We start from the raw sequence: 21,284 nt of genomic DNA, 5'->3' as shown, positions 1-21,284 counted from the left end.
CCTGGTCCTGCCTGGCCACTCCCCCGCCTCACCCACCCCGGCTTTCCAGTGCCCACAGACCCCTTCTGCAACCCCACCGCGCGAGGCCCCTCCCCCAGGTCACCCTGGTTCTCTGCCCCTCCGTCGGGGGTCTGGGCCTTGGCCTCCTCCGCCCCCTTCGACCCCCTCTAGCTCTGGCTTCTCCTCCTAGGCTCCTTCAATCCCCTCCCACCCCCTTCACAAGCTCCCCTCATCCCCACCGTCTCCTCTCCCTTCTCCACCGGCCGGCGCGCCCCCTCGGCTCCCGCCTCCGAGTCCCGCTCCCGGGTGCCCCCGCCCCCTCTCCCCGGCCCGTGGCTCTCCCCCACCAGTTTCTCGGCCCCAGCCCCGGCTCTTCTCCCCGCCTTTCCCCGCCTCTCTCCGCCTCCATTCATTCTCCCGGCCCCGCTCTCGGCCACACCAGCTGCCCCCTATCCCCCCGCAGCCTCCCAGGGCACCCCCTCTCTCCCCTTCTCCACCCCCCCCCCCGCCGATTCCTCAGCCCGTCTCAGTACCAGCTGCGTGCCAGCTATTCTTAGCCGCGGAGCGTTTGATTCATGCCGCCCCGGCGGAGTGTGCCCGCTCCCTCCCTCGGGCCTGAGGGGGAGGGGCCGGAGCTGGTCTGGGGGGTTGGGGGCAGCCGCACGCGCGGGGGAGCCCGGGCCAGCTTTGCTTTCATCCCCCAGGCCACCCCATTAGTGCCCGCTTGAGGCTGGGGTCAGCCAGGGTCAGCCGAGGGGGAGTGGCAGCGGGCTCCGGGTCCGGAGGTGGGATGTGGAATCCCGCGGGTTGGAGGCTGGGGGGCCTCCGCAAGGGCAAGGTGAGGCAGCTCTGCTGGGTACCTGGGGGGCGGCGGGGGGGGGGCTTCGCAGCCAGGCCACTCATGGGGAAGGGGTTGGCCAGCTCGCGATTAAGCTGCTCGCTCACCCACAGCTCTTGGAACTGTCCTCTTCGCACACTCATTTTGTCTTCCTTCCCCCAACCCCCCCAGCCCATCCCCACTCCCCCAAAGTCAGCAGTACCCTCCACTGCTTCCCATCTCCATGGCAACGGTGCAGGAGCTGGGCCTGGTGTGGGGGGGAGGGACCAGACCAGACATTCTGGTTTCCGGTGCTGGGGTGGGAGACTGGGAGAAGAGGGAGGCGGACCCCATTTGGGACCTAGGCTTACAAGGCTGCCTCAGGAAAGAATAGTGGGGATCTGGAGATGACCTCCCACTTCAGTCCCCCAGACCATCACCCCACTTCTTAGCCACCCGCCTAGCCCCCCCAGGCCCCCTCCGAGTGGATCCACCACTACCAGGCAATGCCAATCGCCCTGTCCTGTAGTGTCAGTGCCCAGATGCGCCTGCAGGTTATCCACAGCCACCCCACGCTGACCCAGGCCACTGCACTCCCAGCACCAGTCGGCCCTCCCAAGCCAGTCTCCCCACCCACCCACACCCCTCTCAGGATGCCCCCGACAGCCTGCAGAGGCCACGTCTTGTGATTCCCTGAGGGATGCCCCATGTGTGATCCTCTGCCCCATGACACCCGCATCTGAGTGTCCCTGCTCCCCTGGGACACTGATTCCCAGCAGTCCTCTGCACACGTTGTCAGCCACACTTCAGTGAAGTCACCAGTTCCACCCGCTCCCGGGCACCACTCCCGGGCACCACGCGGCCTCCCACTTCTGCCGCCCCAGGCTCACGGCACCTCTGTCTCCCCAATACTACATCCCAGCCTCCCACCACCAGCTATCCAGGAGGCTGACCGACGGGAGGGACCCGGGTGAGGGGCCAGGCTGGGTGGGGCCAGGAGGCCAAGATGCCGGTGGGTCGTCCACCTGTCTGTCCTCAGCTAATTTTAGCTGCATTTTCCGTGGCCTGCCAAAGTGGGCCAGTAGCTCCCGCGGTGATTCTGCGGTTTCTGGGACACTGCCATGCTGGGTCAGCGGCAAAGTGGGGCGCAGGAGGGGTGGGGGGCTGCGAGCAGGGCCAAGGGCAGGGAAGGAGACGCGTTGGAAGCATGGCAGGGATGGGCGTGTGCGAGCCGAGATGGCAGGAGTATCTGGGGGTGTGTCCAGCCTCCTTCCTGGCTGCCTGGGGCACGTGGGGTGGCGGCCCTAGACCGCTTGTCCACGACTTGCCTGTGGCCTCGGAAGAGTCCCGGGCTTTCCATCTGACAGCCGCCCTTGGCCCTCTGGCAGCCGCCTGTGATGCTGCTGTCCCCTGTCGCCCCGTGGCCCCACGATGACCCACAGCCCCGCGTCAAGCGAGGACGAGGAACGCCACAGTGCCAGCGAGTGTCCCGAGGGGGGCTCAGAGTCCGACAGCTCCCCAGACGGGCCCAGCAGAGGCCCCCGGGGGACCCGGGGCCAGGGCAGCGGAGCACCTGGTAGTCTGGCCTCCACCCGAGGCCTCCAGGGCCGCTCCATGTCTGTCCCAGACGACGCCCACTTCAGCATGATGGTCTTCAGGATTGGCATCCCGGACCTGCACCAGACAGTGAGTGACCTACCGACCACCCGCTGGCCAGCAGGGCCCAGGGACCCCAACCCACAGGAGGAGGCTTCTGGTGCAGGCGTCCTCCCACCTGGGCCCCCTCTCCAGACCCCCACAAGCTTCCCCCCAACCCAGGGTCCCCGTCCTGTCCCCAGAATCACCCCACCCCCTCTCCAAACCAGCTCAGGCTCCTCCCTGTCACCTCCCCAACCAGAAATGTCTACGCTTCAACCCTGATGCCACCATCTGGACAGCCAAGCAGCAGGTGCTCTGCGCCCTGAGCGAGAGCCTGCAGGACGTGCTTAACTACGGTCTGTTCCAGCCGGCCACCTCAGGCCGCGATGCCAACTTCCTGGAGGAGGAGCGGCTGCTCCGGGAGTACCCTCAGTCTTTTGAGAAGGGGGTGCCCTACCTGGAGGTGAGGCCCACAGCCTGCCCAGCTTGGTCACAGAGGAGAGAAGGCCAGCCCCGTTGTTTTCCCCATCACGGCCTTGCAAGGGAAAACCCGGTGGGCTCTTCCAGATCTGCTTCTCAGTGGTAGTCAGAGAGGCCTGAGTTCAAAGGACAACCTGTTCTGCCTCTGACCAACAGAGTGGCCTTGGGCAAGTCACTTCCCTGCCCCAGGCTTCTCCTCGCCTTTCAAAGTGGGAAAGGATTCACAATTACATAGGTGTTCTAGAACATTCTGTGCGGAGTCCAGACTCCCACTCCTCCAAGTCAGGGGTTGCAGTCCTCATACTTCACAGCAGCCCCGCACTCCTCTGCCTGCCCAGCCGAGGCTCCAGGGTTGTTTCCACCTTGACCCTGAGATGACCAGCCCTCCCCCTACCAGCTCAAAAGGAGTCCAGCCTCCTCCCCAAGCCCCTGATTCCAAGTTTCTGTGTCTCTCCCCTCATACCCCCCTGGCCACAGTTCCGATACAAGACCCGGGTTTACAAGCAGACCAACCTGGATGAGAAGCAGCTGGCCAAATTGCACACGAAGGTGAGAGAACCCTGCTGGAGCTTACCCCCCAACATCCCCTACAGAGACCGGGACCCCCCCCACTTTCCCACTTCCTCTCCCACCTCTTCCCCACAACCTTCCACGCTCCCCAGCCCCTTCTGTTCCTCTTCCAGGCACCCCAATAACTCGAGATGCTGTGTTGCATTTGGGACAGCCCCAAATGCCACCCTTTTCTCTCCATCATAGCCCTTCTTCATTCCCCTCTCTGCCCCTCATTGCTCTGCCCAGGCCCCCCATTTCCCCTTTGCTCCCACTTTCTTCTTCCTTGGACTCTCCCATCTCATCTCTGGGTCCCCCATATCCACGCAGAGCCCCTGCCTCCCCCCACTTGGCCTGAACTCCGACACACAGTGTCCCTCTGCCTCCAGGCTGTTTTGGAGACACTCCACAGTTCCCCCAGTCCCATAGCCTAAACTCTCCTGGGATGTCTCCCACCCCCGGCCACATGGAGCCATGTTGCCCTCCAGGCCTCTGACCATATATATGTCTCTTGTGTCTCCCCTGGTCCCCTAAGACCTGGGAGGAAACCAGGGGGCTGCCTTAGCCAGAGGTGAAGAGACGGCTTCTTGACACTTGGGAAAAAAGGCTGTGTCCCCTCCTCATGCCCCACCCTGACCCCTCCATGCATTCTTCTCTGTCCTCCCCCAAATATTCCATCCCTCCAGACCTGCACCAGCCACTCTGGGAGCCACTGGCCACATATGGCTCCCAAGTACTTCCGGTGTGGCAGGTCCAAACTGAGCCTCGCTGCGAGTGTGAAATGCCCACCGGATTTTGAAGACTCGGTGCCCCAAAAGAGTAAACTCTCTCCTTGATACATTTCCTATGGATTACCTGTTGATGCGGTAGTATGGTGGCTAGATTAGGTTAAAAAGATAGGTCATTAAGATGAATTTCGGTACAATCAACAGTGCTCCTTCCTCTTTTTTTTTTTTTTTTTAAAGGTGGCTCCTAGAGACTTTCCAATGCCCCATGCGGCTCGCTGTGTATTTCCACTGGCCAGCTCTGCTTGGGACCCTAGCTTTTTCCTCTTGCTCCCTGACCAGCCTGTCTTCTCTCTCTTGTCCATGGCTCAGACGGGGTTGAAGAAGTTCCTGGAGTACGTGCAGCTCGGGACGTCTGACAAGGTGGCGCGGCTGCTGGACAAGGGGCTGGACCCCAACTATCACGACTCGGATTCAGGAGGTAGGGAGAGAACCAGGCGCTTTGGAAGAGGTTTGGCGGGGAGCCCAGAATGAGGCATAAGGGCTGCATGTGACTGGCCTTTCCCGCCCCTTAGAGACCCCCCTGACTCTGGCTGCCCAGACGGAAGGCTCCGTAGAAGTGATTCGAACCCTGTGCCTGGGAGGGGCCCACATCGACTTCCGAGCCCGGGATGGCATGACAGCGCTGCACAAAGCTGCGTGTGCCCGTCATTGCCTCGCTCTCACGGTGAGGTGCCAGACCCCCAGGACCCTCCCCCAGACTGCAGTGGTCCCCTAACAGGTTGAACTGCAGCGAGTTGCCCCAGGCCCGCCCTCCTCCTCCCCGTCATCTCCCTTGACCCCACAAGGCCATCTGGTCTCCCCTTTGCCTCTCATCTCGCCTCCTGGATGTCCCCTCCCACGTCCCCGTGGGGATGCCACTTCTGCTCTTCCCTCAGACTCCTCTCCCTTTCCCGTTTGTTCTCTCTCGAGCCTCAGTTCTTTAGATTAGTTAAAAATAGTCTCTCTTCGTGTCCCAAATACAAAGCCCCTTTCCAGAGCCTGACACACACGCAACCCCCGTGCTCACTCCTCCAAGGGACTCTGAGACCCTCTGCTGCTCCCCGGGTGCACCCACCCTGCGGGGCACTGTCACATGGAGCTTTCCCCTGGAAGAGCCCAGGGAGATCCTAATACCTGTGCTCTCCTGCTACCCAGACATTCTGGCTCCCTCTGTTCAGCTCACCCCCAGCCTTGCCTCTGTCTCCCTGAAGTGTCGACCCTCCCTCCTCTGTTCCTTAAAGTACATCGTGAGCTACCTGCTGGGCCCCCAGATGCAGACACTCCTCTGTGTGCTCACACACATTCCCTGCAAACACAGCCCGTCCACCTACCTTCCCCAGGCACCGCCCCCCATACCTCCGGATGCAGCCCCTCACCTACCCTTCTGGTCTGGGGCTCCTTCCCCTTCTCTCAGAAGCAGACGCAGCCCTTCCCTGTGTTTTGCAACTAAAATGCACTTTCCCAGGTAGATGAACCCGCATCTCCACTTATGTGGTCTTATTTTAAAATCCCCTTCCTCTCCCCTCACCCCAATGGCACTTGATCCCTCTTCGTACACAGGTCAGGATAGACCGCCCCCAGAGATATGTAGCTGTTGCTAAAACCCCAGCTCGCAGATGCTCCAGCGGAATGGACCCTCCCCTCCCTTTTCCAACTGCTCTGAAGGCCCTAAATGCGGTCAGACGCCAGCCACGAGATCTGCTTAGGCCCTCTGGATGCACCCCCAGCCTGCTCCCTTTCCCCCAGACCGATCCTGCTCTCACCACCACCCCGCCTCCAGACCGACTCTGTCCAGTCCTGTAGCCACTGGCCACATGGGGCTGTTTAGATGTAAATTAATTAAAGTGAACTAAGATGAACACTTCTGTTTCTCGGGCTCACTGGCAGATTCGAGCACCCCGGAGCCCACGTGTGGCTGCCGTGTTGGATGGGCGGGGCGGTTGTAGGCTGTTTCCGTCACTGCAAACGTCTTGGTGGACAGCACTGCTGCAGGCTGTCCTCACGCAGCTGCTGCCAACACTTCTGTAATGATGCTCAGCTCCGCCAGCCTCTGAGCCCGGAGCTGTTCCTGGAGCGGGATGCCCCCTGTCCCCCAGCCCCCCGGCCTCAGCGAGGCTGGCTCAACTCCCCTTGGTCCGAGCTTGCCCTTTTCCCAGATCTCCTTCTGCATCCCATCCTTGGGATGCTGGTCCCAACTACGCCTCCTACCTGGCCAGGGGTCCTCCCGCGTCCAGACTATTCTCTCCCATGGTCCCCCAACTGTCCTTCTTCTAGGATGAGGCGCTGAGGCACCAGGCTCCTTCCATGTCTCATTCAAAGTCAGCCACGGGGCAGGGGAAGAGCCAGCCTCAAGGTCCTACAAGGGCATCGTGGCAGAACCCAAAACAGCCTTGGCCAGTGTGGGTCACCCAAGACTCTTCGCCCCATTGGTCCCTTCAGGTTGAGCCAGGACTAGTGGGACAGTCTTCTCTCTTGTCTCCCTCCTCAGGCACTCCTGGACCTTGGGGGCTCCCCCAACTACAAGGACCGCCGAGGCCTGACCCCTCTGTTCCATACGGCTATGGTGGGGGGCGACCCCCGCTGCTGTGAGCTGCTCCTTTACAACAGGGCCCAGCTGGGCATAGCTGATGAGAACGGCTGGCAGGAGATTCACCAGGTGCTTCAGACTCGGCCAGGAGGGGTTGGGGGAGGGGGGGATGTGTGCAGAGGGGATGTGCCTGGGCCCTGATCAGAGCAAGGATCAGAGACCCTGGTGCAAAGAGCTGGGGATCCAGATGCTGGGGTCCTCACAGAGCATGGGGGCGGGACGAGCATGGTCTCCAAGGAGAAAAAGATGGGGGAGGCAAGGACGGGGGACACTGGACATCTTGATCCCTGAGATGGCTGGCGATGGCCTCTTGAGCCTCTTGTGGGGCCAGACCGGTCACCTGGGTCTTGGAATGACCCGGGAAGCTGATAGTCTGGGCCCCTGGGCAGGAATGGAGGCTGAAAAGAGAGGGAGAAGGAGGGTTTGCTGGCCTCAGGCTGCAGATAGATGCCATGGTTGGGAGACTCTGATGTGGCCTTCTGGGTTCCCTGTCCTCCCAGGCCTGCCAGAGGGGTCATTCTCAGCACCTGGAACACCTGCTCTTCTACGGGGCTGAGCCCGGAGCCCAGAACGCCTCGGGGAACACGGCCTTGCACATCTGCGCCCTCTACAATAAGGTCTGCTCTGGCAGCGCCTGCCTGGGGCCCTCCTCCTGCCCCCCAGCCTCCCAGCCTCCCAGCCTCCCTGCGCCCCCTGTTCCATCACTGTTTCATTCATTCGTTCGTCTGTGCCTTCATTCATTCAACAGATATTTACTGAGCACCTTCCCCGTGCTGAGGACTAGGTAGTGAGCCAGACAGATAGCCGCCCCCCCCCAGCCAGGCAGGACTTCCCATTAGGGTCTAGGGCAGTGGGAGGGAGGTCCCAGGGGATCTGGGTCCCCACGGGAGCCTGAGCCTGGGCTTGGCCTTGGGGCTGGGGTGGAAGTGGCCCCCCAGAAAATGCAGTACCAGTGCTAGGACGAGCAGGAGTCAGCTGAATCAGAAGGGGAGAAAGGGTGTCCCAGGCAGTGGGCACAGCCTGGGTAGCAAACCAGAGGGGAGAGAGCACATCAGGACTGTCCTCAGACGGGAGAGCTGCTCCCCGGGTCCCCTTTCCTGTGTGTCTCCATTCTGCTGCCCGCGGAGGACCTGCTGTGTGCAGTGCCTTTTGGGGGGCGCTGCAGGGGACAGAGGAAAGGCCAAACCACAGCCTGGAAGGGAGCAGGAGTGTATTGCAAGTTGTAGCAATTCAGGGTTGGGTGGACGGCCCCCACCTCAGGAGCCATGGGAGGAGGTGAGCCGGAAAGAGCTAGCGGGGGCCTCATGAACCAGAACCAGATCCAGCCGGTTGTGACTTTCAGCCTGCTGACCCCAGCCCTAGGAGATCCTGTGCGAATCAGCCCCTCAGTCTCCTTCCCTGTCATCCAGGGCTTCCTGCCCTTGGAGGGGTGCCTCAGGGACTCCGCAGAGCGGGGCTTGGCACGCTGGTGCTTGTCTGCCAACCACTTCTCCCCCTCCTCCAGGAAGTCTTCCAAGACAGCCCCAGCCCCTTCTGCCTCATCAGAACTTGCAGTGCTGGGAATGTGGCAGGTAGCCACGTGCTGCCTTGTGGCAGCAAGCAGTCTGCTCTGCCGAGGGAGAACTCCGTGTTTGTCAAACCCAACCAACGCGGTGCTGTCATGTCCCCTCCCCAGTGTTTCTGTCTCTCCTGCCCCCTGATTCCCCCGCTCCACGGCCTCGGCGCATGGCCTGTGGGCAGACACCCCCGCCCCCCCATACAAGCCCTCTCTCAGGCTCTGTCCTTTCCCTGCCGTGGGGATGACATCAGCTGATTGAAGGGGAGGAAAGACCATGTGTGTTGAGCGCTCATCCCCAGAAGGAAGCATTGTTCGTCGGGACACGGAAGCTGTATCGTTAATTTCAACAGGGAAAACTTAGTATAAAGAACTAGAGTGTGGGAGCAATTACCCTTGGTCGGAGGAGCCTCCTTGAGCTTCTCTCTCTGTGCGACGGGTCAGTAACACCTACGGAGCAAAGGCTCAAGTGGATGGACGTCTTCGCATGGCGCTTAGCTAGTAGATGTTGAGACAGAGAGAGTTCATTTTGTGCTTCTCCCTACCTCGTTTGCCCTCTCAGACCTTAAGCTTCCCAAGGGCCAGAGCTAGGTCTGACCGATTTCCTCACTCTCCCCCACTGGCCTCCTGACATGGCCTTCTCTCCCCTGCTGGTGAAGGTCAGGTTCATGTTTATGTAAGGCCATGAGCTCCTCAAGGGTGGGGGCTCAGTTTGATCATTCACTCAGCCCCGGGGGCTGCAGGACGTACTCGGCCTCAGTGCCTCTATGTTGAATAAGTGAGCAGACGGATGAATTATGAATCAGCTACCTTGAATTTGCCCCAGGACCACACAGAGCCCCCCTCAGAATATTCAACAGGTATTTTCTTTGCAATAGACTGAATGACTCAGTGAATGAATGACTTGAACAAATGAATTCTGTGTGACTCGGCTCCATGTCCTTCCTCCTCCTCGTCCTCCTCCTACATCCCCGTGCATGTTTCGTGGGCATCTACCAATGGGAGATGAATCGGACTCAGCATGGTGCCTGTCTGGGGAGCTGGGGCGGGGGGTGTTCACACCTGGCGAAGAGGCAGCTGTGTAGACAAGGAATTGCAGTGCTGTGAGATCAGTGCTGGGACACCAGTAAATTGAGGTTCTCAAGGCATAGGGTGCATTGCTGGTTGGGCTGGAGGAGATGCTCTGGGCCTGGGCTGGGCAAGGCGATGGTGGAGGCGGGCAGACACGCAAAAACACACGAACAGCAGTTAACAGTCTAATTGGGGGTCAGCATGTACACACTTACTTGGATGCACACACACACTCTCACACCCTCACAAACACACCCAGAAAACTGAGCTAACTTTGCCGTTCAGGGATCGACTTAGGCAACCGGCGTTGTACACCCGTAAGACATAGATGAGCCCTGGGCTCCAGAGGCCGCGTTTGAGTTCTAGCTGCTCCACTGCCCGGCTGTGTGACTTTGGGCACAGATTTGCCCTCTCTGAGCCTGTCCTGTAGAACAGGACCATACAAGCATCCTTGGCGTGCTTGTTACATGAAGAGAGTGAGACCGAGGGGTGCTTTGTGAATGCTGGTTGAATTGCATCGGGGGGAGCTGGAGAGGGGAGTTGATCTGGGGCCAAGGTGGGTTTGTCAGGCAAGACAAAGGGTAGAAGACTCCAGTAACAGTTTATTGGACAGCTCCTGCGGTCTAGGCACTATTCCAAGTGCTGGGTGCCCCTATGTAAAACTCACGATGTAGTGGGGGAGAGATGCTAATGAGACAAGTAAAAGGGAAATGTCATTTGAGGGAGATAGCGTCATGAAGAAAATGAGCTAATATTGGCTTAGAAGAATGCCTGGCATGTAGTGGGCATCATATAAATAAAAATAAAACAGGGAACAGGATAGGGAGCTATTTTGACAAGGTAGCCAGAGACGCCCTCTCCAAAGAGGTGGCATTTGAGCAGAAACCTGAATGAAGTGAGAAAATGAGCCATGTGGAAATCTAGGGGCAGGCAATTAATTCCAAGCAGAGGGAGCAGCAGGTGCAAAGGCCCTGGGGCAGGAGCATGCCTGTCAGAGGAAGAAGGAGGCCAGTGTGGCTGGAGTACGGGGAGTGAACAGAGATGGCAGAAGATGAAGTTGATGAGGCTGGAGGTAGGAGAGCAGGCAAACCAGGTGACGTTGGAGTCTCTAGGGCCATGGTGAGGCCACTGGGATTTATCTAGACAGTGAGAGGGAGTGACGTGGTTGACATTAGGAAGGCACCGATCTGGACATGGATGGCATTCCTAACTCCCACTGTCCAACCCTGGCTCCCTTTGCCCACCCCCTTCCTTCTGGGTCTAGCAGAATGCATGATAAGAGGAAAGACTCTGGAGCCCGACAGATCTTCGTTCAAATCCAACCGCTGATAGTCACCAGCTGCATGACCGGGGGCTCCTTGTGATGCCTTAGCTTCCTCCTCTGTCAAATGGGGATAGCAATTTCCATCTCGGGGAACTGTTGGGCAATACAGTGAGCTTCGCCTCTAAAGTGCTATGCCCCTGACATGCGACCTAGGAGGCCCTCCGTGAAGCCTGGGTTGGTGGCTCTGGACTTCAGCACCCCTGGCCCCAGGGGACATTTAGCCCTATGTGCAGACATTCTTGGTTTTCACAGCTAGAGAAGGGAGTGCTAGTGGCATCTAGTGGCAGAGCCCAGGGATGCCGCTAAGCGTCCTACAATGCACAGGACAGCCGCCACGACAAAGGTGGATCTGGCCCCTAATGTCAGTAGTGCTGAAGTTGAGAATCCCTGATTCTGATGAGCGCCGTCCAATAGACTGTAACACGAGTTACGCATGTAATTTTAAGTGTCCCAGGAGCTGCATTTTTTAAAAAAGTTAACAGGTGACATTAATCTTTGTAGCATATTTCAGTAACCCATGGTTTCCAAAAATATTATCCTGTCAACATACAAGCGATATAACAATTATTAGAGATGTGTAATTTTTTTTCATGCTAAGTTCTTGAAATCTGGTGTATAGTTTACATGTATAGCTCAGCTCAGTTCGGACCGGACACATTTAAAGGGCTCTTGAGCCACGTGTGGTTAGTGGCCGCTGTCCTGGGCCAGTAGGTTTAGATCATGTTGTTCCTGAAGTTCTCAGCCCAGAGCCTCTGTCTGCTCATGACCTTCATGGTTTCCTTTTGTTTCACTCTCTGTCACCGACCATTGCTTTCGTCCGCAGGAGACCTGTGCTCGGATTCTCCTCTATCGAGGAGCCAACAAGGATGTGAAGAATAACAACGGACAGACCCCCTTCCAGGTGTGGGGCTGTGAGGGCTGGTGGGGGTAGGGGGTGGTGCACAAAGGAGGCAGGGGGTGAGGAAGGCGGGACAGGTAGGGCTGCTGGCGGAGAGGCTTGGTGGTTTGGGAGAGAAGGGGGGTGCAGTTGCTGGGGTGAAGGTTTGGGGGGCAGGGGCCTCACCGTGCTTCCCGCCCTCTCCCTCTGCTGCCTGGGCCACCCCACCTCCCTGTGCCCCCTCCCTCCAGGTGGCAGTGATCGCTGGGAATTTTGAACTGGGGGAGCTGATCCGAAACCATCGAGAACAGGATGTGGGTGAGCGAGCAGGGGTGGGTGGGGCTGAGGGGAGATCCCATGGGTACCTGGGGGCGTATGGGGGGACTGGGGAGTCAGTGGGCTGTGAGTGAGACTACTATCTGAATAGTAATAAGGGGTAATTAGGGTAATAAGGGGTGCAGTTCCCACCCCCCACTCTCTCTCATGGCTGTCTTTCTCCCCTCATGCCTCTCCTCCCTTGCCTGCACACCCCCTCCACCTGCCTGTCTCCCCTGCTCCTTCTGCCCCCTGCTGCTATGCCCTCTCAGTGCCCTTCCAGGAGTCCCCCAAGTATGCAGCCCGGCGACGGGGACCCCCAGGCGCAGGGCTGACGGTGCCCCCAGCGCTGCTTCGGGCCAACAGTGATACCAGCATGGCCCTGCCCGACTGGATGGTGTTTGCCGCCCCAGGGACCTCATCCTCTGGGGCCCCTGGCCCTACTTCAGGGCCCCAGGGCCAGTCGCAGCCCTCGGCCCCCAGCACCAAGCTCAGCAGTGGGACCCTCCGAAGTGCCAGCAGCCCCCGGGGCGCACGGGCCCGCTCCCCATCCCGCGGGAGGCACCCCGAAGAGGCCAAGAGGCAGCCCCGTGGACGGCCCAGGTAGGGGAAAGCTCAACCCTGGTCCCAACCAGATCCTATCCTCGGAGCCGCAACTGCCCCACCCAGGCTGGCGCCCCATCCACCCCAGGCCCTGGTCCCCCCACCCCCCGCTCAGGCCTCCAGATGTTGCTCCTGCCCCCTGAGGAGGGGAGGGCCTTGTAAGCCGCAGTCTTGCACCCGTCCCGGAATGTGCCAGTTTAGCTGAGCACCTGCTCGATGCCAGGGGCCAGGGGTGGGGAGCCCAGTGGAAATGTTGGTTCCAGCCCCTGAGGACAGACAGACAGACAGGGCAAGGTGAGAAAAAGCCAAATGGGGTGGGGATGGACAAAGGACTTGGGGAAGGGTATCTGAGGTTAGGGATGAGGCCAGAGGAGGGGTGGGGGGGGGCAGAGGAGCCACTCAGGGTAGAGGGGAGGACGAGCAGGGGGCATTCTGCGGGGGTGAAGAGGCCAGGCTGGCAAGAGGAGGAGAAGGGGGACTGTGGCTGGCCGGTATGTCCTGAGGACACGGAAGAGCGAAAAATCCTGGCGGGCTGGGCGCGGCAGGCAGAGGAGTGGGACGTGCACCGGGAGGAAGCTGGGAGTCGCTGAAGGCTCGGGAGGGAGCTGGGAGATGACACAGTCAGAGCTCCACCTCAGGAAGCTGAATCAGGCACAGCGTGCAGGGCCGTGGGAGGGGCAGAGCTGGAAGCCAGGAGGCAGAGGAGGGGGCTGGGGAGGGCGGGGGGCGGGGGGGGGGCCAGCAGCGGGCCAGCAGAGGGAGCCCCCAAATGCCCTCATCCCCTAAGGATGCCAGAGCTGGGAAGCCCACTCAGACCCCCTCCCCACTCTGATGCTCCATCTCCCCCCACCCCACGGACCCCTGTTCTCCCAGAGGTGCCCCCTCCCTCCACTCTACCCTGCCTCTCACACCCTCTGTGTATGCAGCTCCAGCGGGACGCCCAGGGAAGGGCCGGCAGGGGGCACGGGGGGCTCGGGGGGCCCCGGGGGCTCCCTGGGCAGCCGCGGGAGGCGCAGGAAGCTCTACTCAGCCGTACCCGGACGCTCCTTCATGGCCGTGAAGTCCTACCAGGCCCAAGCGGAGGGGGAGATCTCCCTGAGCAAGGGGGAGAAGATCAAAGGTAACCGGGCAGGGCCGGGCCAGACTGGGGCCGAGGGGCGGGCAGGGGAGCTAACCACCCGAGGAAGCAGTCAAGGACAAACAGTTCTCCAGGGCCTAGACTGTCCAGGGCATACTCTGGGGACCCCAGAGAGCCCCCTGGACACCCCCCGCCCTGAGCATGAATCGTAGCTCGTCGCAGGACGTGTTGAGGCAAGAGAGGGAAAATGAGCATTTGGGGACCCCGACACCATGCCAGTTCCTGTGGGAGTGGTCCCCCCACAGGATCGGCCTTTCAGGAGGGTGTCGGGACCCCCTCTGACAGTTGAAGGAATGGTCTCCCAGGTCCAGTGACCTGCCCCAGTCCCCAGTCTGAACCCACGGTCGTTCCTGACACCTGGTGTGGAGCGTGGGGCCAAGCCACCTTGACTTCACCTCCTGCCCCTCCCAGGTGTTCTCCTCTGAGGGACAGCGTGGGGCCCACTTCTTGGGGCTCTGAGACAGGTGCTGGAAGCCAGGGCCATGCCCAGGGCTCCCTGAGCGGCCGGCGGCTGCCGTTCCTGGAGTTTGCCTCTCTTTGCTTCTTCTGGGCGCTTCTGGAAAACGGTGCCAGTAGCCCTCACGTGCAGACTTCGCAGGGCTGGTGACGTGTGTTCTTGGATAGAATGAGGCTTGGAAACGGGAAGCAAGCAGACGTGGCAGTGAATGCGAGACGGGGGAGCAGTTCTTTGCCGACTCTCGGCGGCAGAGGAGCTGAGTAGCGTAGCGCTGGAGGGCCAAGCTTCCTGGGTTCAGATCCCGGCTCTACCGCTTCCTGGCTGGGCACCCTCAGACAAGAGACTTTTCTCTGGGCCTCAGTTTCTTCATCTGTACGATGGGACCCTGGTGAGGATTTTAAAAGTTCCCTTAAAGCACCCAGGACAGTGCTGAGCACACAGCAAACGCCAATGATCATGGTCCTCAGCGAGCCCCCACGACAGGAGCTCAGAGGGGAGAGAGAGAGACCCCTGCTGTCTGGGAAAGCTGGGGGTTCCTCCCACAGGAGACAGGTTGTGTGGGTCATGGAAGGGTGTGCAGGGATCAGAGCATCAGCTGGGTCATGCATCGGTATCTGTTTGCGTTCTCTTCCCGTAGCCTGAGTTCCTGAAGGCAAGGTCACATGTCATTGATCTCTGGGTGGCCAGGGGCCCGTGTCAGGACCCAGGACCCAGGAAGCCTCAGTGCACATCTGCTGAATGAATGAATGAATGGCCATATGGAGGAGCAAACTGGGGGCCAGGGGCAGTGCCGCTAGAGGCAGGGTTCCTGGGAAGTGTGTGTGCGTGCACGGATGCATGCCACTTGGAGGGTGTGGTCTGTGCTTTGAGACTGAGTTTGAAAGAAGGAGAAGCTAAGGCCCGAGGGTGGGACCGCCCTTGTGCAATAACTTCCAAGTTTCTTTCTGAAATTCACGCCCAGTACTTCTGCATGCTGCCCGGTTTGGAAGTCCTTCCCTTACAGTAGGACATGTCATTGCTTCAAAGCGTGCCTCCATCCACCATGCCCTTGAGGTTTACCCCATCCCGATGAGGCTGCAGGCTCCCTCTGCTCTCAGGCCAAACCCCAGTGCCTGTGCCTGGCTGCCAGCCCCTGCCCACCCACCAACCTCATCCCATGGCACTCTCTCCTTCCCTCACAAGGCGCCAGGAACCTCTTTCCCCCCATTCCTCACATGCCCCAAGCCTTTTCCACACCAGGCGCTTTGCACATGCTGTTCCTTCTCCCAGGACAACCTTTCCTCCCTCTCTGCCTCTTCAATTCCTAGGATCCTTCCAGTCTCAGTCTATATGTCCTGTCGTCCGGGACACCGTCCTGGCACCTCTTTGCCATCCGATTTATAGACCCCCATCTGGCCTTTCTTTGGACACCCGGTCCTTCTCCCCTGGAGTGCTGACCTTAACTTTGAATCGTGCGGTCACCTACAGAGTTACGCCTCCCACGGCTGCCTGCGGGGAAGCTCTGTGAGGGCAAGAACCACATTGGTTGTGTCCAAGAGCGCTCTACCCAGTGTCTAGCCTGGTGCTTGACTCATGACCGACACTCAATAAATACTCATTCGGTGAACGGACGATTGATTCCATGACCACCCGGCTGGTCACTGGAGGGCTAGCCAAGAGCCCAGAGCCCTTTTTACTCCCTCGCTCGCTCCTTTCCCTGACCTTGAGCATCTCCTCGATCTGGTCTCCCCAGATCCTCCCAAGGGTGGCAGTTGAAGCAGAGAAAGCCACCAGGGGGCCCCAATTCAAATCCCAGTGTGGCTTGAGCCGTCTCTGGGACCAGGGACTTTTCTGTTTAGCTGTAGCTTCTTCGTCTATAAAATGGGAAACCAGTTGTCGCCTACCCCTGTAGGTGTGAGGGAAGTAGGCAAAGGGCTGGGCGCAGACGGAGCCAGGAGAAATGAAGAAATGGAAGACGGTGCGCTTGTTACTGTTGTTTTGATCGTCAGTATTGGAAGCAACAGCAACACAGTGCTTGAACAGAGAGGCTGCAAAACACTGTGACTCCAAGCATTCGCCCTGGAGACGCAGAGTGGTGTTCAAATCCAGACTCTATGGACGATAAGCCGTATATTCTGAGCAAATGACCTCGGCCCTCTGAGCCTCAGTTTCCCTGTAGGTAAAAGGGGTTTAACGAAAGTGTCCCTTCTTAGGGTTCTGGTCACCGGTGAGAACTGGATAGACATTAGCAGTTCCCGATGTCCGTCTTTGTCCTTGAGCGGTCGGCACACACAGCACAGCCAGCCAGCAAACATGTGCTGTGTGTGGCTAAGAGATGGGGCCAGCAGGAAACGGCCTCCAGGGACAGGGGGTGGAGAGGAAGAAAGAGGTGATTCTAATCTCTTCTCCCGTCTAGAGCCAGGGGAAACAAAGAGAGGCAGAGGGCAGGGGCTGGGAGCAAAGGACAGAAATCTGAGTGGCCAGGAGGGAGTGGGAGGGAAATGGGGGCTGTGGCGGGACTGCAGAAGGGTTTAGGGAGTCTAAGAGGGCATCGGGAAATTATAGAACAGTCAAGCTGTGCCTGGTTGGTTACCAAGGGAGGTGAGGGCCAGTCCTGGGTGGACTTAACCTGCGAGGACCATGTCACCAGACACAGCCCTTTCTCCCAGTGCCTCTGGATGTCCCCACTGGATTCGGAAAGCAAGAATGCAGGAGTGATAGGATTTGGTTCTCCAGCCAACCCCTCATCCCTTCCTTGGACATTTATTAAGGATGCCCTTGGGCCAGGCCCTGTGCTAGGTGCTGGGCAATTGTGGCAAGGCTGTGCATCAAGTATATTGGAGTTGGGGAGGCGACACAGAAACACAGAAGTGTTTCTATGTCCCTGCTCCCCACCCAGTGCTTAGCATCGGGGAAGGAGGCTTCTGGGAAGGCCAGGTCAAAGGTCGTGTTGGCTGGTTTCCCTCGGACTGCCTAGAAGAGGTGGCGAACCGCTCCCAGGAGGGAAAGCAAGGTAATGAGGGCTCCCCAGTCGTCCCCGATCATCCTGGGGTTCTCCCGGCAGGGGTGGGATGCTGGGGCGGGTAGAGGGGACGACACGGGCCAGGACCCCCGTGAATGGGCCCATGGTTTCCAGAGTGAGGGTCCAAGGTCGTCCTTTGTCCTCCTGCAGAAAGCCGCAGTGACAAGGCAAAGAGACTCTTCCGGCATTATACTGTGGGCTCCTACGACAGCTTTGATGCCCCAAGGTAAATGTCCTTACACCCTTGGGTGCCCCTCACCCCAACCTCCCTTCATACTCCACCTTTAAATATGTCCATCACCTCCAAGCCTCCTTTCTGCTCCCTCTAAAGTTTGATCCAGAGGTGGGGGAAAGCAGAGTTAGCTTCAGACCACAAGCCCAGTCCCAAACCATCCTTGGCACACTGAGACTGCCCAGTTTTGGGGTAGCCTAAGACCAATGGGGTGGACAGATAAGTATGGAGCTGTCTGGGGACCTGGGGAGCTCGTGTGTGTGGCTGGCTGGAGGCCTTTCTCCTTCGTGTGCCCCATCTCTGTGCGGTCATGTGCAGCAGAAGTGTATGCATCCCATGCCTCGCACGGGTTTGGGGAGAGGGGCAGGCAGAGCTGGGCCAGGAGGGGTGGGGGTGGAGAGATGGGCACACTGACACCTTTCCCCTCCCTGGCTGCTGGCTGACTTGCTTCAGAAGCTTGATGGATGGGATTGGCCCAGGGAGGTGAGAGGGGAGGGGAAGGGAGGGCACGGGGTCAGGAATGAGAAGAAAGGGGTGCCTGGGGATATGTGGACTTGTGTGTGCACGACCAGAGCTGGTTTCCCTGTGCGTGAACATCTTACACTGGCAAGCGTCCTTGTACAGATTCTCTGACTGTGTCCTTGCCCCCGTGTCTCTGTAGGTGAGCATGACACGTGTCTGTATGCATGGGTGACTAGAAGCCCCTAGACCTGTAGCCCTGTGCCTGTAGATGCCCATGACAGCGAGAGGGTCTGTCCTACTCTGTGTAGATGGGTGCATTTTTGGCTGTCACTTATGGGCGCGCGATTGAGGCTAATCGTGCGGTTGGCACTGCACATTTGTGTTTCCCTGAATCTGTGTGTCTGAGAATGAGGGCAAGTGTTTCCAGGGATGTCAGGGTGTCTGCTTACCTTACGGACAGGGGTTTCTGCACACGTCTGTCTCTTTTTATGCATGCCACTGTCCGTGCGTGTCAGCCCAGAAAATCGTGTGCATGCATTTGCATCTGTCCGATTGATCTGGAATTCAGGACCTGGGGCACTGGGGGAGGGGAGGGCAGAAGAGGGGAGGATTCCAGGGCATGGGTTTCCAGAAGGGCAAGACTGTGGGGGAGGGATGGTCATAACTGGTATCTGAAAGATGACACCCTCCCCCACTGTTCCCCCCATCCAGGGAAGGGTCTCCTTGTTTGTAGCATCCTTCCATTAAATGTGTGCAAACCTACGTGTCTGTGTTCTGGCCAGTGGGGATGGGTGAGGGGGTTGGGGAGAGAGAAATAACAAGATGGGGAGATCGGGTGGGGCTGGGGTGCCACCCTGCGCCCGGAGTGTCTGAGGCGCTTGACCATTGTGCGTGTTCACCTGGCACGTCTCTGGCTCTGGGCACCGGGTGAGTATCAAGTACCCCCCCCAAATCTCCCTATCAGCCTCTGCTTCTTGTCTCTGACAGTGTCTCTCTGGGTCTCTCCTTGGCCTTGGTCTGGGAATCACTTGCCTCACCAGCTGGATTGGGGTGGTCCCTCTTGCCCTCAGCTTCTTCCTTCTCCTCCCCTAGCTCCATCAACTTCATTCCCTCCCCCTCTCCTTCCCTCCTTGTGCCCGCTAGCATGTGCTGCTCTGTATGGTGCGTCTGAGCCTCTTCCCCTCTGGCCTCCCCCCGCCCCCACCTCCCTGACCCCATCTGAGGGGGCCTGGTCTGTGTTGTGTGCCCTGCATCCCTGCTAGAGCTGTGAGGTCCTGGCCTGTTGCCACCCTCTCTCGTTCCCCTGGGGGGTCTATGCTCTCTCCTCTCTGGAGTGAGCTGCGGTGTGTATCTGTCCCTCCTCTCAGCTTCTTTGGGCCTGGGGGGAGGGGTGTCTGTCACTGCTCTGGAGCCCAGTCTCAATATTTCTAGCCTTCCCTTCCTGGCCCTTCCAGACTGTGTCGGGGTGCATTATGTGTCGATCTGCGATGGGGGGCTGTGCGTCCCCTCCTGGGGCCTCTCTCACCGTGGCATCCCTGCCTGGGAAGTGGGGCTCGGTTCGCGCGTCCCCGCACGCGGTCGCGAGGCATCTTGTATGGTGTTGTGCGTCTCTCTCTCTCCGCTCTCCCTCGCTCTGCACCTGCGCGGGAGGGCTCAGGAGGGGGGAGGGGGTTAAGGGGGGGGCCCAGACCGGAAGTGCCTCCCCCTTCTCCTCCCCCCCCCGCGCCTCGCCCCTCCCCCTTCTCCCGCCAAGGGGGCCCCCGCGTTCCCCTCCCGGACCCCTCCCCCCCTGCCCGGCCCCCTCCGCCACACGGCGCAGGACGCCAAGGGGTTAAAGCCTCGCGCCCGCCGCCCGCCTCCGGAGCTGTCCGCGGTGCTGAAGCCGGCGCCGTCCGCGGTCCTCACGCTCCCGCCGCGGCCCGACCCCGCGCCCCGCGCCCCCGCGCCCCCCGGCATGTGAGCCCCCGGCCCTGCCCTCCCTCCCGCGGGAGGGTGCGCGCCCCCTCCCCCTCCCCCCTCCCGGCGCGGGTCAGCATGAGGCGGGGCCTGGGGGCCCGGACACGGGGGTTCGGCCGAGCGGGGACGGGGACGCGGCGGCGGCGGCGGCGGCGGGGGCGGCCGGCACCGGGACCCGGGCCGGGGCCGGGGCCGCGGCGGCGATGGCTTTGTCTGCGGTCGGCGGTGGCGGGGGTCTCGGAGGCGGCCCCGGTGGGGGCTCCCTGCCGCAGCCGCCCCCCGCGCTCTCCTCCAGCTGGCCGGCCCTGGGGCCCCGGCGGCGCAGCGTCTGGTACATCTACAGGTAACGGAGCGCGCCGCCCCTTTTCTCCGCGGCAGGCTGGGAGGCCCCGGCCCGCTGTGACGACCCTCCCCTCGCCGCTAATACCCCAGCCTTGGGACTCCTCCCCCCTCAAGCCGCCCCCCCCACTCGCTCTCCCCTCACCTTCCCTCTGTGATAAACCCTTTAGGACCCCTCTTCTCAACCCTTCTCTCATCCCCGTCCGTGGGCCTCTCTCCCCGAGCCCCCTCAGCACATACACTCTTCAGCCCCCTTCCTAGGCCCTTTCAGACCCCCCTCATGTCTTCCTCCGAAACCTTGCCCCCAGTCAGACCCTCCAAACGGATCCCACTCCGGGGTTTGGAACCCACTACCCCTTTCTGTCCCCCTCGCCACCCCCACTCTGTGGAGCCCTCCCCGTGGGGAGCCACCGTGGCTCCCCCTCAGGCACCCTGTTCCACTGATCCCCATCTCCCCACACCCCTTTACAGAGTTGGCAAGTCCCCTCATTCATACCCCTCTCTCCCATTCACAGTCATCCCCCCATCACACACACATCCCACCCCCGGCCTCCCCTCCCCTCCTCTTTTTCCGCTGCGTGTCACTGTGCGACTGTGCATGTGTCAGTGTGGCTGTGTCGATGTGCGTGTGTGTGACTGCCTGCAGCCGTGTGCGCACGCGTTTGTGTGTGTGTGTGTGTGTGAGAGAGAGAGAGAGAGAGAGAGAGAGAGACAGACTGACAGAGATGGAGAGATGGTGGGCTCCCAGCCCCCCTCCCCCAGCTGTGTCCATCTGTGTGTCCCTCTTTGGCGGTGTCTATCTCTGTGTGTGACTTGGAGCCACAGAGAGGCTGTCTGAGGATTGTGTGTGTGTGTGTGTGTGTGTGTGTGTGTGTGATAGAGTGGGTCTGTCCCAGGGACTGCGGCTGTGTTTCCCATTACCTATCCTCTCATGCCAGGCCTGTCCCCTCCCCCCCAACCCCCCCCTTTTCTAGTCCCTCTGTGTTTCTCTGTCCCCATGTGCCCCTCTCCCTGCCTCCAGGGGGTCCGTGCCGGTGTGGGGCATGTGTGCTGGGCTGCGCTTCTGCACGGGGAGCTGCTTCTGCCTGTGTGTGCCACTTCTCAGCATGGGAGGGG

The 21,284-nt window shown here is 60.2% G+C and overlaps 1 protein-coding gene across 2 annotated transcripts in view; it reads left to right on the top strand.

Annotated features, from left to right (window-relative positions):
- Positions 1-2,248: 2,248 nt before the first annotated feature.
- Positions 2,249-21,284, top strand: part of SHANK1 (SH3 and multiple ankyrin repeat domains 1) — a gene marked incomplete at both ends in the record, with an annotated part of 40,836 nt that continues 21,800 nt past the window's right edge. For both annotated transcript variants that reach the window (XM_080828859.1, XM_080828858.1), the window contains 14 exons: positions 2,249-2,503; positions 2,715-2,918; positions 3,413-3,484; positions 4,582-4,690; positions 4,785-4,936; positions 6,740-6,907; positions 7,339-7,455; positions 11,612-11,689; positions 11,917-11,983; positions 12,253-12,583; positions 13,510-13,703; positions 17,057-17,170; positions 17,330-17,405; positions 17,868-17,894. In XM_080828859.1, coding sequence (XP_080684985.1) covers positions 2,249-2,503; positions 2,715-2,918; positions 3,413-3,484; positions 4,582-4,690; positions 4,785-4,936; positions 6,740-6,907; positions 7,339-7,455; positions 11,612-11,689; positions 11,917-11,983; positions 12,253-12,583; positions 13,510-13,703; positions 17,057-17,170; positions 17,330-17,405; positions 17,868-17,894 — 1,964 coding nt within the window. The remainder of the gene's footprint in view (positions 2,504-2,714; positions 2,919-3,412; positions 3,485-4,581; positions 4,691-4,784; positions 4,937-6,739; positions 6,908-7,338; positions 7,456-11,611; positions 11,690-11,916; positions 11,984-12,252; positions 12,584-13,509; positions 13,704-17,056; positions 17,171-17,329; positions 17,406-17,867; positions 17,895-21,284) is intronic.

This window comes from Martes martes (assembly GCF_963455335.1).
Source record: "Martes martes genome assembly, chromosome: 17".
NCBI classification, from domain to species: domain Eukaryota; kingdom Metazoa; phylum Chordata; class Mammalia; order Carnivora; family Mustelidae; genus Martes; species Martes martes.
Note: the sequence above shows the minus strand (reverse complement) of the source record. Positions and strands in the feature narration are given on the sequence as shown.